Source organism: Nesoenas mayeri (genome assembly GCF_963082525.1).
Source record: "Nesoenas mayeri genome assembly, chromosome: W".
NCBI lineage: Eukaryota > Metazoa > Chordata > Aves > Columbiformes > Columbidae > Nesoenas > Nesoenas mayeri.
The window spans coordinates 3,128,406-3,142,450 of NC_137553.1; the positions used below are offsets into that span (position 1 = coordinate 3,128,406).

The 14,045-nt window shown below is 42.2% G+C and overlaps 1 protein-coding gene across 1 annotated transcript in view; it reads right to left on the reverse strand.

The window, feature by feature from the left end:
* Nucleotides 1–14,045, reverse strand: part of LOC308051442 (zinc finger protein 462-like) — a gene marked incomplete at both ends in the record, with an annotated part of 69,290 nt that overhangs the window by 13,363 nt on the left and 41,882 nt on the right. Inside the window, 2 exons of the mRNA XM_080361874.1 lie at nt 6,240–6,376; nt 9,564–9,825. Of these exons, the coding sequence (XP_080218000.1) occupies nt 6,240–6,376; nt 9,564–9,825 (399 nt within the window). The remainder of the gene's footprint in view (nt 1–6,239; nt 6,377–9,563; nt 9,826–14,045) is intronic.

A 14,045-nucleotide genomic window follows, 5' to 3' on the forward strand; every position in this document is an offset into this window, starting at 1 on the left:
TTTTGTAACTGGCAAAATTGCAACAAATGGTGAGTCCTATCCAGAAATTGTGACACTTAGCTTTGGCTTCTGTACACAAATTTCATTAAAATTCAGCAGTGCCCACAAAGGCTACCATGTATGCACTGTAAAAAGATGACATGCTGTAGAACAGTTTAGCAAAAGGACTAAGGGGACCTCTGCCCCTCCTTCTCCCAGCATCATCTCTGAAGAAATTTAGTCACTGCTTTAGACTGAACATTTGGGATATTTGTAATACAGATCTGAGATTAAATAGAAAAGCAATTAATGCACTAAATATTGACAGTATGTAAAGTCAAAGCAAGCATATGTTTTGCTCACAACATGGAAAAAAAAAACATTACTATTCCAGAGAAACAGATGACAATTCTATGAAATGGAAGGAGAAAATAATTTATACTAAGAAATAAAAGTAAAATTATTCCTGAAAAAAAAAAGCCTTGAGGATTATAAACAAGGAGCCCTACTATTGATCTTGGCGGGTTGCGTTCAGTGCTGGAAAAATATCGAGGCATTTCACAATGGGAAAATTTACTGGAAAGGACAATCAAACCTAATTGCACCACCTGGACTAAATGAAAGGCCAAGATCTCTGCTGAGCACGGTGCAGGAGTTCAGTCTCCACTATGTAACTTTCAAGAGCTCAGAAGATTTGCCTGTTATGAAGGCCAAGAGGAACTCAAGAGCCAAATCTCTTCTAATTGTTTGCCTGTAAAGTAGCTACTGGTTTTGTAATTTCCATATTCACTTCCTGCTTCAGCCCACAAAGGATGAATCGTACTTGACCAACTGGACTGACTTCTATGATGAATTAACTTGCTCAGTGGATGAGAGGAGAACTGTGGACATCATCTACCTTGAATTTTAGCATGATCTTGGATGTGGCCTCCAAGAACAACCTTGTTGACAAGCTGGCAAGATTTGGACTAGAAAAATGGACCACAAGATGTATAGAAAACTGGCTAAAATGAGCCATTAACTATCATCTTTTGAGGTAAGAACAGTCAGACTGGCAGCTAGTCATGAGTGGAGTTCCTCAGAGGTTGATTCTGGGTCTGGTACTATTCAATATCTTTATAAATGATCTGTATGACAGTATTGAATACACACTCATCAAGTTTGCAGATGACACCAAACTGGCGGGAGAGGTAGATACACCAGAAGGAAGAGCAAACTTACAGAGAACTTGACTGTCTGGAAGACTGGGCCAGCAAGAATTGATTGAGGTTTAACAAAGATAAATGTCAAGTCCTGCACCTGGAACAGAATTATCCCAAGTGCAGTACAGGCTGGGGTCTAACTGGCTGGGGTGGAACTCTGCTATAAAGTACTTGGGGATCCTGGTGGGCAGCAAGATGACTACAAGACAGCAGTGTGCACTGGTAACAATGAAGGCAAACCAATCCCTAAAAGGTAGTTAAAGAGAAGATGGAGGTACTTCCTTCATAAGGATGTGTGGTGACATGAAAAGAAGCAATGGGCACAAGTTGCTTCAGGGGCAATTCCATCTGGATACAAGAAAATTCTTCACCATGAAAAAAATTAAACATTGGAATAGGTTATCCGGAGGAGAAGTGGAATCTCCCTTGCTGGAAATATTCAAGACTTGGCTTGACAGGGCCCTGGATAACCTAATCTAAGGTACTGCTTCAAACAGATGGTTGGACCAGATGATCTCCAGAAGTCTCATCCAATGTAGACTTTTCTATGATTCTATGAATCAAAGTCAAATCACTCTGAGGAAATGACTCAGCAGAGTAGGCAACGCATGATAGAAGGCTCTCAGTGGCAAACTGGCAGCATCCTGCTGGCCATAACAATAATGTTGTAGCTTGGTAAGAATCAACTTCTGTAGCTATTCACTAAGAGGCAAATAGTCTTCATTTCAACTTCATGCTGCCAAATTGGGGACTTGGGATGCCACCATTTTGAAAGTTAAATTATAAGTGTCCTGGTTTTGTTAAAAACGAGACCAGTTCTTTTTTAGTGGGAGGAGTGGATGGAACAGGTGATTTAAATTGACCAATTAAGTATTCTATCCCATAATTGTCATACCCCCTATATAAGAGGGTGATTACGAGGGTCAGTGTGCTCTTTGACTATGGCTAGCATCCAGAGAGGACTTTATATGTCTGAGATTCTACAGGCCTCAGGTCCTGCATCCCTGCAACTGGTTTCCGGTTTGCTGTGAAGTCCCACCCATGACTTTCAGGGGCTTGACCTGCACCTGCTGGAGCCACGCCAGCTCCGCACACCCAGCTCTGCTGCTGCTGGAGTGACGTCAACTCCATATCGAGCACTCAAGATTGGTTTTGTATGTTTTGTATATATATATTCTCTATCTATTAGTAGCATTTGTAAAACCCTTTAAAACCTTCTGACTTGAAGTCTCTCTTCCTTCCCTCTTATCTTCCCTTATCTTTCCAATCTAAAGGAAGGGGTGGCGGGAGTTAAGAGGGTAACAGGGAGCATCTGCCATGGTTTATTGCCGCCTTGCCTTAAACCTTGACAATAAGTTAGAAATCTAGAACTGTTTTCTCATTTTGCTGGAGGGTTTTTTGCATAAGAGAGAAAATAATACAGAAAATGAATCAAAACCTTCAGTCTTCTGACAATATACTGCTTCCTCTGCCTGGAGAACAAATATGCTCAGACCACAACTTGAAACTGTTTTATCAATCCCAATGGTTGCAAGAAATGAAGTCAATCTGAGACTGTGCAACATCCTTCAGCTCTGTCTGCACAGCAGCACTTTCTTTTTGTGCACATTAAACCCCATCAAAATCCTCTGCTTTAGCTGCCACAATTAGACACATAGAATCACAGAAAGGTTAGGGTTGGAAGGGGCTTCTGGAGATCATCTAGTCCAACCCACCTGTTGAAGCAGGTTCACCTGGAGTAGATTGCACATGAATGTGTCCAGGTGGGTTTTGAATATCTCCAGGGAAGGAGACTCCACAATCTCTCTGGACAGCCTGTTCCAGTGCTCTGTCACCCTCAAATTAAAGTTTCTCTTCATATACAGATGGAACCTCCTATGTTTCAGCCTGTGCCCCTTGCCCCTCATCCTATCATTGGGCACCCATGAAAAGAGCCTGGTCTTATCCTCTTGACATCCACCCTTGAGATATTTATAAACATTGATGAGATCCCCACTCAGCTTTCTCTTTTCCAGCCTGAACATACCCATCTCTCTCAGTGTCTCCTCATAAGAAAGATGCTCCAGACCCTAATCATCTTTGTAGCCCTCCACTGGACTCTCTCCAGTAATTCCTTGTCCTTCTTAAACTGGGGAGCCCAGAACTAGACACAGTACTCCAGATACAGCCTCACCAGGGCAGAGTAGATGGGGAGGATAACCTCCTTCGACCTGCTGGTCACAATCTTCTTAATGAACCCCAGGTATTGTTTGCCTTCTTGGCCACAAGGGCACATTGCTGACTCACGGTCAAACTGTTGTCGACCAGAATTCCCAAGTCCTTCCCTCAATGCTGCTTTCCATCAGGTCTGCCCCTAACCTGTACTGGTGTCTGGGGTTATTCCTCCCCAGACGCACAACAATAGGTTTTAATCTGGATATATACACCAGAAGAAAAAAAAAAAAAAAAATTAAAGGACCTTAACTCCTTTACAGTCTGGGTACTGTGTGTTTGAGAAAAAATCCTTGCCCTTCCCTCAGGGGCCTATAAAACTCTTTAAAGGCTAAATTTTCATTTGCATTAAATCCTTTATACTGTTTTACCTCCCTCAATACTCTAGTGAGTGTATAATCATATCCCTTCCTACTACAGTTTTGTTTCAACAGCACAAGGGCTCAAGGGTGCTTTGTGCAACTAAAGCTACAGCTATACAAAAGCACAGATCTGGTGTCATATATTCAGGGGGTAACCACCCATGCTTCCCAGCATTTGGTGAGAAACAGCTCTCTAAAGCCAGCACAACTGCTTGAACCCATCCATGATGTGCTACTCCATTGTTGCATTTCAACATTTTTAGCATTGTCTACTTTTGCTGGAAGTTTGACTAACTAGGCCCAGCAAAATCTCTCTCTCTCTCTCTGTTTATTTGCATTTGAACTGTCAGACTTTCTCTACTTGATTTTGGGCACAACCACAAATCAGAGAACACTATCTCACAAAATGTGCCAAAGTTAGTATTTGGAGCCCCAGGGTTTGTGTTCCCTGCCCCCTCCCCTGTCCCGCCCCCACCTTCCAAACCCACCTTTTCTCTAGAGGAATGATCCTGAAGCATGCCCTAAAGCTGGACAAATACAGCACTATGATACCTTCAAGGACAAGCTTGCACCTAAGTAAAAGCACCGTTACACTTACTAAGACAACTTCGTTATACACCCTTTGGATCCTTTAACAGTTCTTAGCCTTTTTCTCAAATGTTCCTTCAAAATAGCCTTTAAAGCAAAAAGAATCACAGAATGATATACATCTACTTCACTGCTTTAGTACAGGAAGGACCCTAAATAATCACCATTGAAATGCAGTTTGCTACAAGGGATTATGACAGTGGTTGCAATGCCAGAAGCTCCTCCAAGAAAAAGATGGCATGTGAAACATGTTTACTCACCAGCAATACAATACTCAAAAACTCTGCCCAACCTGCAAGCAGATAGAGAACTATCCCAACACATAGGTTTGAATTTTGGTAGCCAACAGACCCTACAAGCATTAAGTGTGATAGCTGTGGGCAGCTGTACTGGGTCTAGCTGGGATGGAGTTAATTTTCTTTACAGTAGCTTGTATGGGGCTATGTTTTGGATTACTGCTGAAAACAGTGTTGATAATAAAGGGATATTTTAGCTATTGCTGAGCAGTAAAATCTATTAGGGAAGTTTCTTTTCCCTAGGTTTCCCACAGCAGTCTATTCCCTAACACACACAGTCAAGGCCTTTTCTGCTCCTCACGCTGCCTCACCAGCAAGTAGGCTGGAGGTGCACAAGAACTTGGGAGGGGACATAGCTGGGACAGCTGACCCCAACTGACTAAAGGGATATTCCATACCATATGATGACACACTTAGCAATAAAAGCTTTGGGAAGAAGGAAGTGGGGGGACATTTGGAGTTATGGCGTTTGTCTTCCCAAGTATCCATTACACAAGATGAAGCCCTGCTTTCCTGGAGATGGCTTCAAACATCTGCCTGATGATGGGAAGTAGTGAATGAATGCCTTATTTTGTTTTGCTTGTGTATGCAGCTTTTACTTTCGCTATTAAACTGTCTTTATCTCAACCCACGAGTTTTCTCACTTTTATCCTTCTGATTTTCCCTCCCCATCCCACTAGAGGGGGAGGGAAAGTGGCTGCGTGGAGGAATCTCAGCCCAGAGCACCACAAAAGATGTCTCTTCTGATCTTGCTGATAGTTAATAGGAATCCCTAATCCTGCTTTTAGCTGGATTAAAAGAAAAAGGGGAGGAGAAAAAAGAAAAATTGTCTTGTTCCTAGGAATGGGTGAAGAAGATGTTACGAAGAGAGAAATTTCAAGCAAGCAGCCAAGGGATATTTTTAAGCTTCTAGACTTAATTGCTACATCCTATCACAGTGTTTATGATAGCAAGCACTTTAGAAACACATACATGGAAAACAACCTTAGCCTAGGTCCAAGTTGTAAATTAATCTAACTCTTGCTAAACAGGTACTTGACAACTGCTGACCTCTCTAGAGGAAAAGCTTAAAAAGGATTTTAACTCTGTGGGACTACGTGGATTCCCTGACAGAGGGCATGGGAACAGAAATTAGCCTTGAAGATTTTAAGGCCTACCTGTGAGAAAGATGGGAGTAATGGAGTATCTGGAGATGTCAAGGATGTACCCATGAGAGAGAAGGGAGTAGAAGAGTAACATTGATGATAGCAAAAATAGCCAATGAGATGTTACTGCTGTAACTTGTAACCAATAGTGAAGAGACACATGAATTGGTAAAACTGTATAAAAATGCACTTGTGGCAATAAATGGCATCTACTACTTTCATCCTGGAAGAACTCGGTCTATGTCGTTTGTCCGTCTCAACCGTGACAAATGCTGTCCCACTTCTACATTGGTAAGCTTTATTTCACAGAAAAGAAATAATATGTACTTATACCTGATCTATTCAACATATCTGAGCTCGCATACAGAGAAAAACCTTAATGGATCAATCTGAAAGAGTGATGTTCTGTTCAGCATTCTCTTTGTCAGATATAAATGTATATAGGGACATCTTTACCTCTGTGCAGAACTATATGATCAATCATGTTACATTTATATTTGGTGTGATATAGGCAAAGAGGACAACGAAGGTCTTTGGGTCCTTCCTCAGGAACTGACGAATGTCCAGCTTCAACGTGCATAGTAAAAGCAGATCTGTGAAATGGGAGGGAGACATGGAAGCAGTCAAAAGAGGTGTGTATGGAATGCTGAAGTGTCACAGCTCTATCATAGAACTGTTGTAAAAAATGGTACAGATACTACTCAGCCTTCTCTTCATAAAGCCACGTGACATTTCAGCAGGACTAGTCACATGGATATCACATGAGCATAGGTATTTGCAGGCTCATATCCCTAAGTTACTGAACACACATTCTGCATAAGATATTCTTTTGCAGTGATTGCTCTATAGTCACATTGCTATAGTTAAGATGGCAAAAGTATTTACAACTTCTGTGCTCATTATTTGCTGGCCTTTGGCAAAAAGAGACATTTTAGCAGGTTGAGTAAAATCCTTTCAACTGTCCTAGACTTTGAAGGGTGAAAAAACCCTTATTTCTGATGGAAAAAAATCCTCAATGACCTCTCTCTTTGTAGGACTAGCCTCACAGCAGCTGAAATGTTCAGATTTGAGATATGAAATAGGCTTGCACCTACAGTAATTTTGACACCAAGTTGATAAGTTTAAAAGCCGCGATTATGAGGACCTGAAAATTCAAGACTGAGAATACTCCACAAATGAACAGTATTTTTGCACAGCAGATCTCGTACCATTAGCTGCATACTTAAAAGATACATGAGACATTAATGCAGAGGAAATTAACAATTATCAAGACACAAGGTCAAGTACTAAAATGAGAGGTGTTTGTGAACTTGAGGGAATTAGGTCATTTTTTTTCCTTTTGCAAGAGTGAAGTTACTGACTGCATTAAACTGCAGAATGAAAAGCCCTTTTGAGAGGGGCTTTAAGTCTGTTAGCTTGAACACAAAGCAGCTTACTAACACAACTGGCTTTGGGCCTGATCCAATGGTCGTTGAAGCCAAGAGGTGAGTTTTTATCAACTTCAGTGGATGTTTTTGTCTGTTTAATTCTCTGTGGTGACTGGAAGTATTTTTTTAAAGATAGCTCATGTGTGTATGTTGTACATTTAAAGAGAAAATACTTAATCCCAGAAAGTTTGAGACACCACAATAAAGAACATAACTCTTTGTACCTATGAACATTTGTAATTACAGCTTGATTTAAGGCAATTTTGTTTAATTTTGGTAGGAGAAAAGGACAATAGGAAAATGTGAAAAGATACATTGGACCTGTCGAGAGTTGGAAATGCTTAAAACAATAATCTGGAGCAGCTATAGTAATAGTAATCTGGAATTAACCAGCAAATTATGCTATGTAACTGGCAAGGAGCTGAAGCAACAAAGCCTGATCCCTTATGGGCTACTCTTGTATGAGGTCTCTCATGTCTAATGTCCAGCATACAGTTAGACATTTATACAATACAATGGGTGAACAATCGGCTGAAGGGTCAGGCTCAAAGAGTTGTAGTAAATGGGGTAACATCTGGCTGGTAGCCAGTCACTACTGGAGTTCCTCAGGGCTCAATTTTAGGTCCAGTTCTCAGTGGTTTTATCTATGTCCTGGACACGGGAGTTAAGTGCACACTAAGTAAGTCTGCCAATGATACTGAAATAGGAGTTGTTGATTTCCTTGAGGGCAGAGAGAACTTACACAGAGATCTTGATAGATTAGAGCACTGGGCAATCACCAGCAATATGAAATTTAACAAGGACAAATGCTGGATTCTGCAACTGGGAGGGTGTAATCCTGCATGTATGTATAGACTGGGGGAAAAGAGGCTGGAGTGCAGCCCTGCAGAAAGGGATTTGGGGGTTTTGGTTGATGGTGAGCTCAATATGAGTCAACAACTCAGGATATTCTGTGATTCTATGATTCCAATAGGAAAGGTTGAGCATAATTCTTCAACTACCTCTCTCCTTTACCCAACCATACTATCCATTTTCACAAATCTCCTAAGGACATAATAGCTTTGAGACCTTAAATGTCAGCTAAGGGGGTTATGACTGAGGGTTCAAAATATCAGAAGGAAATTGAGAAACAGCACAACTGCATAAACCTTTTTTTCCTTAGGGCACATGGCTAAACATACACATGCACCCCTGAAACTTTACATTTTGAAATCACAGAATGTTAGGGACTGGAAGGGACCTCAAAAGATCATCTAGTCCAATCCCCCTGCTGGAGCAGGAACACCTAGATGAGGGTACACAGGAAGGCGTCCAGGTGAGTTTTGAATGTCTCCAGAGTAGGAGACTCCACAACCTCCCTGGGCAGCCTGTTCCAGTGTTCTGTCATCCTCACCGTGAAGAGGATTCTTCTCATATTTAAGTGTAACCTCCTGTGCTCCAGTTTGTACCCATTGCCCCTTGTCTTATCATTAGTTGTCACAGAGAAGAGCCTGGCTCCATCCTCATGACACTTACCCTTTACATATTTATAAACATTAATGAGGTCACCCCTCAGTCTCCTCTTCTTCAAGCTAAAGAGACCCAGCTCCTTCAGCCTTTCCTCATAAGGGAGAAGCTCCACTCCCTTCATCATCTTTGTGGCTCTGTGCTGGACTCTCTCCAGCAGTTCTCTGTCCTTCTTGAACTGAGAGGCCCAGAACTGGACACAATATTCCAGATGTGGTCTCACCAGGGCAGAGTAGAGGGGAAGGGAGGAGAACCGCTCTCGACCTACTAACTACACCCCTTCTAATACACCCCAGGATGCCATTGGCCTTCCTGGCCACAAGGGCACAGTGCTGGCTCATGGTCATCCTGCTGTCCAGCAGGACCCCCAGGTCCCTTTCCCCTATACTGCTCTCTAATAGGTCATTCCCCAACTTATACTGGAACCTGGGCTTGTTCCTACCCAGATGCAAGACTCTACACTTTCCCTTGTTATATTTCATGAAATTTTTCCCTGTCCAACTCTCCAGCCTGTCTAGTCCTTGCTGGATGACAGCACAGCCTTGGTAAGGATCAGCATTTAATTACAAATTGTGAGAGGGGGGAAAAAAACCCCACTCCTTGTACTACTGCAAGTGTTTCTCATGCTTTTCTCTTCAGCAGATGCTACAGGCTGTTGTAGGAATGAAGAAAATTAATTACATGGATACTGCTGTGATCTGGTATGGCATTTCCTGTTTCTCTCCCTGGTCACCATTGGTCATGTGCCTCTTAGCTATGGCCAGTTCTCACAAAGATTTCAGAAGTCTTTTGAAATGCTAAAAAAATCCCATTCAAGTTAATTTTATTTCTTTTGCACAATACTTACTTAAAGCCTGTATAAAAGGAACAGTCTTTGCACTTGAAGAGTTTCTTCCCTCCATGCTTGTCACGGTAATGACGTCGAATGCTCTGTATGTAACCCGAGGAGAATCCACAAAATTCACAGTTAAGGATTGCTTCTGTTTTTTCCACTCCTGCAGCACTCCCAGAAAGTGGGATTCGGTTGATGTTGTTGTTCCTGGCCAGAGCTGCAGACTGGTAGTGGTTCAGCTGTTGCTGAACATCAGGAGGTTCTGAGTATGAAGAGTCTATAAAGAGAGAGAGGAGTTGTCATTCCAGGTGGGTCAATGAAATTTAAAGTTTCCAGGCCTGCTCCAGCAGGCAGCCTTCTGAAGAGATAAGAGGATTACCATTTCTTCATCTAACTTGATTTATATTCTACAATGTAAAAGGTGGTCATTTGAGATTAGACTTTTTAAATCTGATATGGGGAGGGGTAAATATATGAGAGTAACCTATTAAAGACAGAAAGAAAAATTAAATGGATACAATATTTCCCTCCTCCTTATGCAACCCAAGAGAAGGCTGTCACACCATTTTAATGATGTTTAGAAAAACACAGACTAGATATGTTTTTGCGCATGAACTGAAAACTACAATACTTTATTAAAAAAAAAAAAAAAAGGGAGGGGAGTCTTGGAAGTTTCCCAATATGTTGATTTGAATGTGAAAGTTAGGAATTCAACTATTGTCCTATATAATCCACAACTGCCCATGAATGGTACAAATGAAAGCAGACAAAGCACAAATGAATTTTATTGTGACATTCCTGAAAAGATAATAAAAGGCTTTTTGAAAAGGAAAAAAAAAATATTATTTTAAAAAAAAAAAATCAGAATACAAAGTGTACCAGCCACCTCCTCTTTTGATGGATGCTTAATTTCCAAAGTATAATTCCCTGAGGTTGCATATGTATGAATTCTCTTAAACACATATTTGTTGGAAATTAATATGATACATTCTAACTAATTGGTAAAGAGAAACAAAAGGCAAACAGGCTTGTACAGCACTCAGTGTAGGAACTTCATCTGTCTTCAAGAGAGTAAAATGTTTGCTTTCTTTTCTCGCTTCCATAGAAATAGTGATATATGCTTTAGAAATGAAAAACAAACCAACAGCAACAACAGAAAGTACCAAAAAATCCCAAAACATAGGGAGGAAAAATGTCTTCAGGCTCCCCAGCTTCATCATCAGGTGTACAGCTGAGACATGAAAGCTTCTGGTAAAATGATTCAAGGGTTTTTTGTTTGTTTATTTCTTCTGAGTCACATGAGCAGAGACTGGATTACAGTATATTTATCCTCTCTGTTCTCAGCAGGTTTGCTCACCACAGACAGCTCACAATGAGTTCTATCTATTCAAATCTTAAGGCCCTGTGTCACTCACAGCTGCTTCTAGCTTGCCATGACGCAAATGAAAGCAACTGTGGGAAAGATAAACCACACTTCACACTAAATTTTTATCCAATAAAAGAAGTTCATCATGCTCCTGCTAAAATATATTTAAGAAATATACAGACAGCCAGTGGTGGCTGGAGAGGCACTTTGTGTCAGGGGGTGGTACATGCACATCTGAAGGGAACGCAGCCTGTGGGCAACCCATGCTGGAGCAGGCACACAAGGCAGAAACTGTTACACATATCACCTCAACCTTCTACACCAAACATTTCCTTATTAGAGGAATTTTGACAGACTGAGAGTAACTTGTGAAAATAAGGGGAGATGAGACTGGAGAGGGGAGGGGAGAGGATAGGTGTTTATGTATTTATCTACTTGTCTTGTCTTTTTTTCTCAATGCCCAAACCAGCAATGGGAGGTTTGTACTGGTTGGCAATAAATTAACACAAACAAAATTTCCCAACTTTAAACTGTTTCATCCATAACGGTAATTAGCAGAGAATGTGGGAAACACTAGGAACTGTCATGGGCTGGATCTGGAATAACTGGAATAATTTTGAGTCTCCATAAGGAGCCCTGATTCTGCTATTGGGAATTTGTGGTGGTGTACCGCGGTGTGAGTGGTGGGCCCATTATGTGTTTGAGGGTGAGTGTGAACACTGAATAGTTTGGAAAAAAAGGGTCCAAAGGGATCCAAGAAAATGGTACTGGGATGGTGCATGCTTCAAGCCCATGTTCTAGTTGCCTGGAAGCTGGACCACCTCCCAGTACAGACTCCAAGAAAGTTAGGTGGGCCTTGCAGAGAGAAGAGGATACATATAAAACACTAGGAGAGAAATGTGCTGCTTTCCGTGAAGGTATGCCAGCACGTTGTAGATAGGCTTCAAGCAGAGGTCAAAAAATATTTGCAGCAGAGGTTGCAAATCAAGCTAACATTCTCTCCCAAAGCAATGGTTTGCTAAAGGAAGCAGTCATAAATACTCAGTGCAAAACAGAGAGCCTTATTCAGACTTTAGTAACTAGTGGCATTAATTATCCAGATTAAAGACTATGGACTGAGCCAATACAGGAATGGCCAGTGAGCACAAAATGTCTGGTGTGACTGCCATTTACTGGACTGGGATCCTGAAACCTGGGATGATGATACTTGGAATTTTAATGATGAATTAACAACAGAAGTCAGCCCCCAGTTACTGTAACTGAGTAGACCTATGCAAACAGGGGCATTGTTCCCCAGAACATGATCACTCAACAGGTCCTTTACTCAGAGCAAGATTAAGGCTGTGTGGGAAAACTACAGCAAACACCCTCAGGAAACTGCCTTGCAATGGCTATAGAGGTGCTGGGAAAACAGAGGTGATGTCTCAGCAGAGTAAAACTCTTGGTTGTTTGGGTCCTATGCCACTTGTAAACACGGCCCTATGTAATGTGGGTGGACTTGGGGATCAGCTGATGGAGAGATATGTTGAGAAATGGTCTGATTTTGCTGATCCCAAAAATAAGATATCCCCATGAAGGGACTGGGAAGAAGAAGGTAATTGACTGCAATTACTTGAGTTGATGAGATGTGTTCACAAGCAAGTGGGGAGGGAGCCTAATAATGCTGTGGCCACTGACACCATGGTTCAATAGCTCTTATGGTTAGACAGAGTTACTAATGTCCTTCTGGTATCACTTGACAGATTGGTGGGATGCCCTGTTGATCAACAAGTGACCTATATGTACTATATTAGGAAGAGCATTGTTGGAAATGCCTGAAGTCCAGTGGTCTGGATGACCTCGGAAAAAACATCAGGAAGATATGGGAATTCTCCATGCTCATGCCCTATACACTAGGACTTAAGGATGGTCCTGAAGGAAAAGGGGGAACTACAACTGAGTGGGACAAAAAAACCTCATTAGATATCTAGCACTGTGAGTCAAGGAATTGCAAGGGCAAGACAAAAGTCAGAGTTCAGTTAAATCATTGGCTCCTCCTCCTCTGACCTCCAGGACACAAACTGTTTGGGTAGCTGAACTGAATTTACTGCATTATAGGGGCCTCACCACTGGCCTGGCAGCAAATCATAGAATCATAGAATTGTTTGGGTTGGAAGAGACCTTTAAAAGTCATCTAGTCCAATCGCCCTACTTCTTCAAGTAGATCAGGTTGCTCAGACACCTGTCCAGCCTGGCCTTGAACATTTCCAGGGATGGGACATCTAACACCTCTCTGGGCAACTCGTTCCAGTGTTTTACCATCCACACTGTAAAAAATTTCTTCCTCGTGTCTAGCCTGAATCTCCCATCCTTTACTTTAAAACCATTACCCCTTGTCCTATTACAACAGGCACCACTAAAAAATCTGTCCCAATCATTCTTATAGGGCCCTTTTAAGTACTGAAAGGATGCAATAAGATCTCCCCGGAGCCTTCTCTTCTCCAGGCTGAACAACCTCAACTCTCTCAGCCTGTCCTCACAGGAAAGGTGTTCCATCCATCTGATCATTTCTGTGGCCCTCCTCTGGACCTGCTCCAACAGGTCCATGTCTTTCCTGTACTAAGGGCTCCAGAGCTAGATGCAGTATTCTAGGTGGGGCTTCAACAAAGCAGAGTAGAAGGGCAGAATCACCTCCCTTGACCTGCTGCCTACACTCCTTTTGATGCAGCCCTAGATATGACTGGCCTTCTGGCTGCAAGTGCACATTGCCAGCTCATGTCCACCAGTACCCCCAAGTCTTTGTTTGCAGGGCTGCTCTCAATCCTTTCATCCCTCAGCCTGTATTGATACTGGGGGTTGCCCCTACTCAGGTGCAAGACCTTGCACTTGGCCTTGTTGAACCTCATGAGGTTCGCATGGGCCCTCTTCCCAAGCTTGTCCAGGTCCCTCTGGATAGCATTCCGTCTGTAAGGTGTGTCAACTGCCCCACTCAGCTTGGCGTCATCTGCAAACATGCTGAGGGTACACTCAATACCACTATGTCATTGATGAAGATGTTAAACAGTACTGGTCCCAATACAGATCCTTGAGGGACACCACTCTTTACCGGGGTTCATCCAGACATTGAGACATTGACCACTACCCTCTGGATG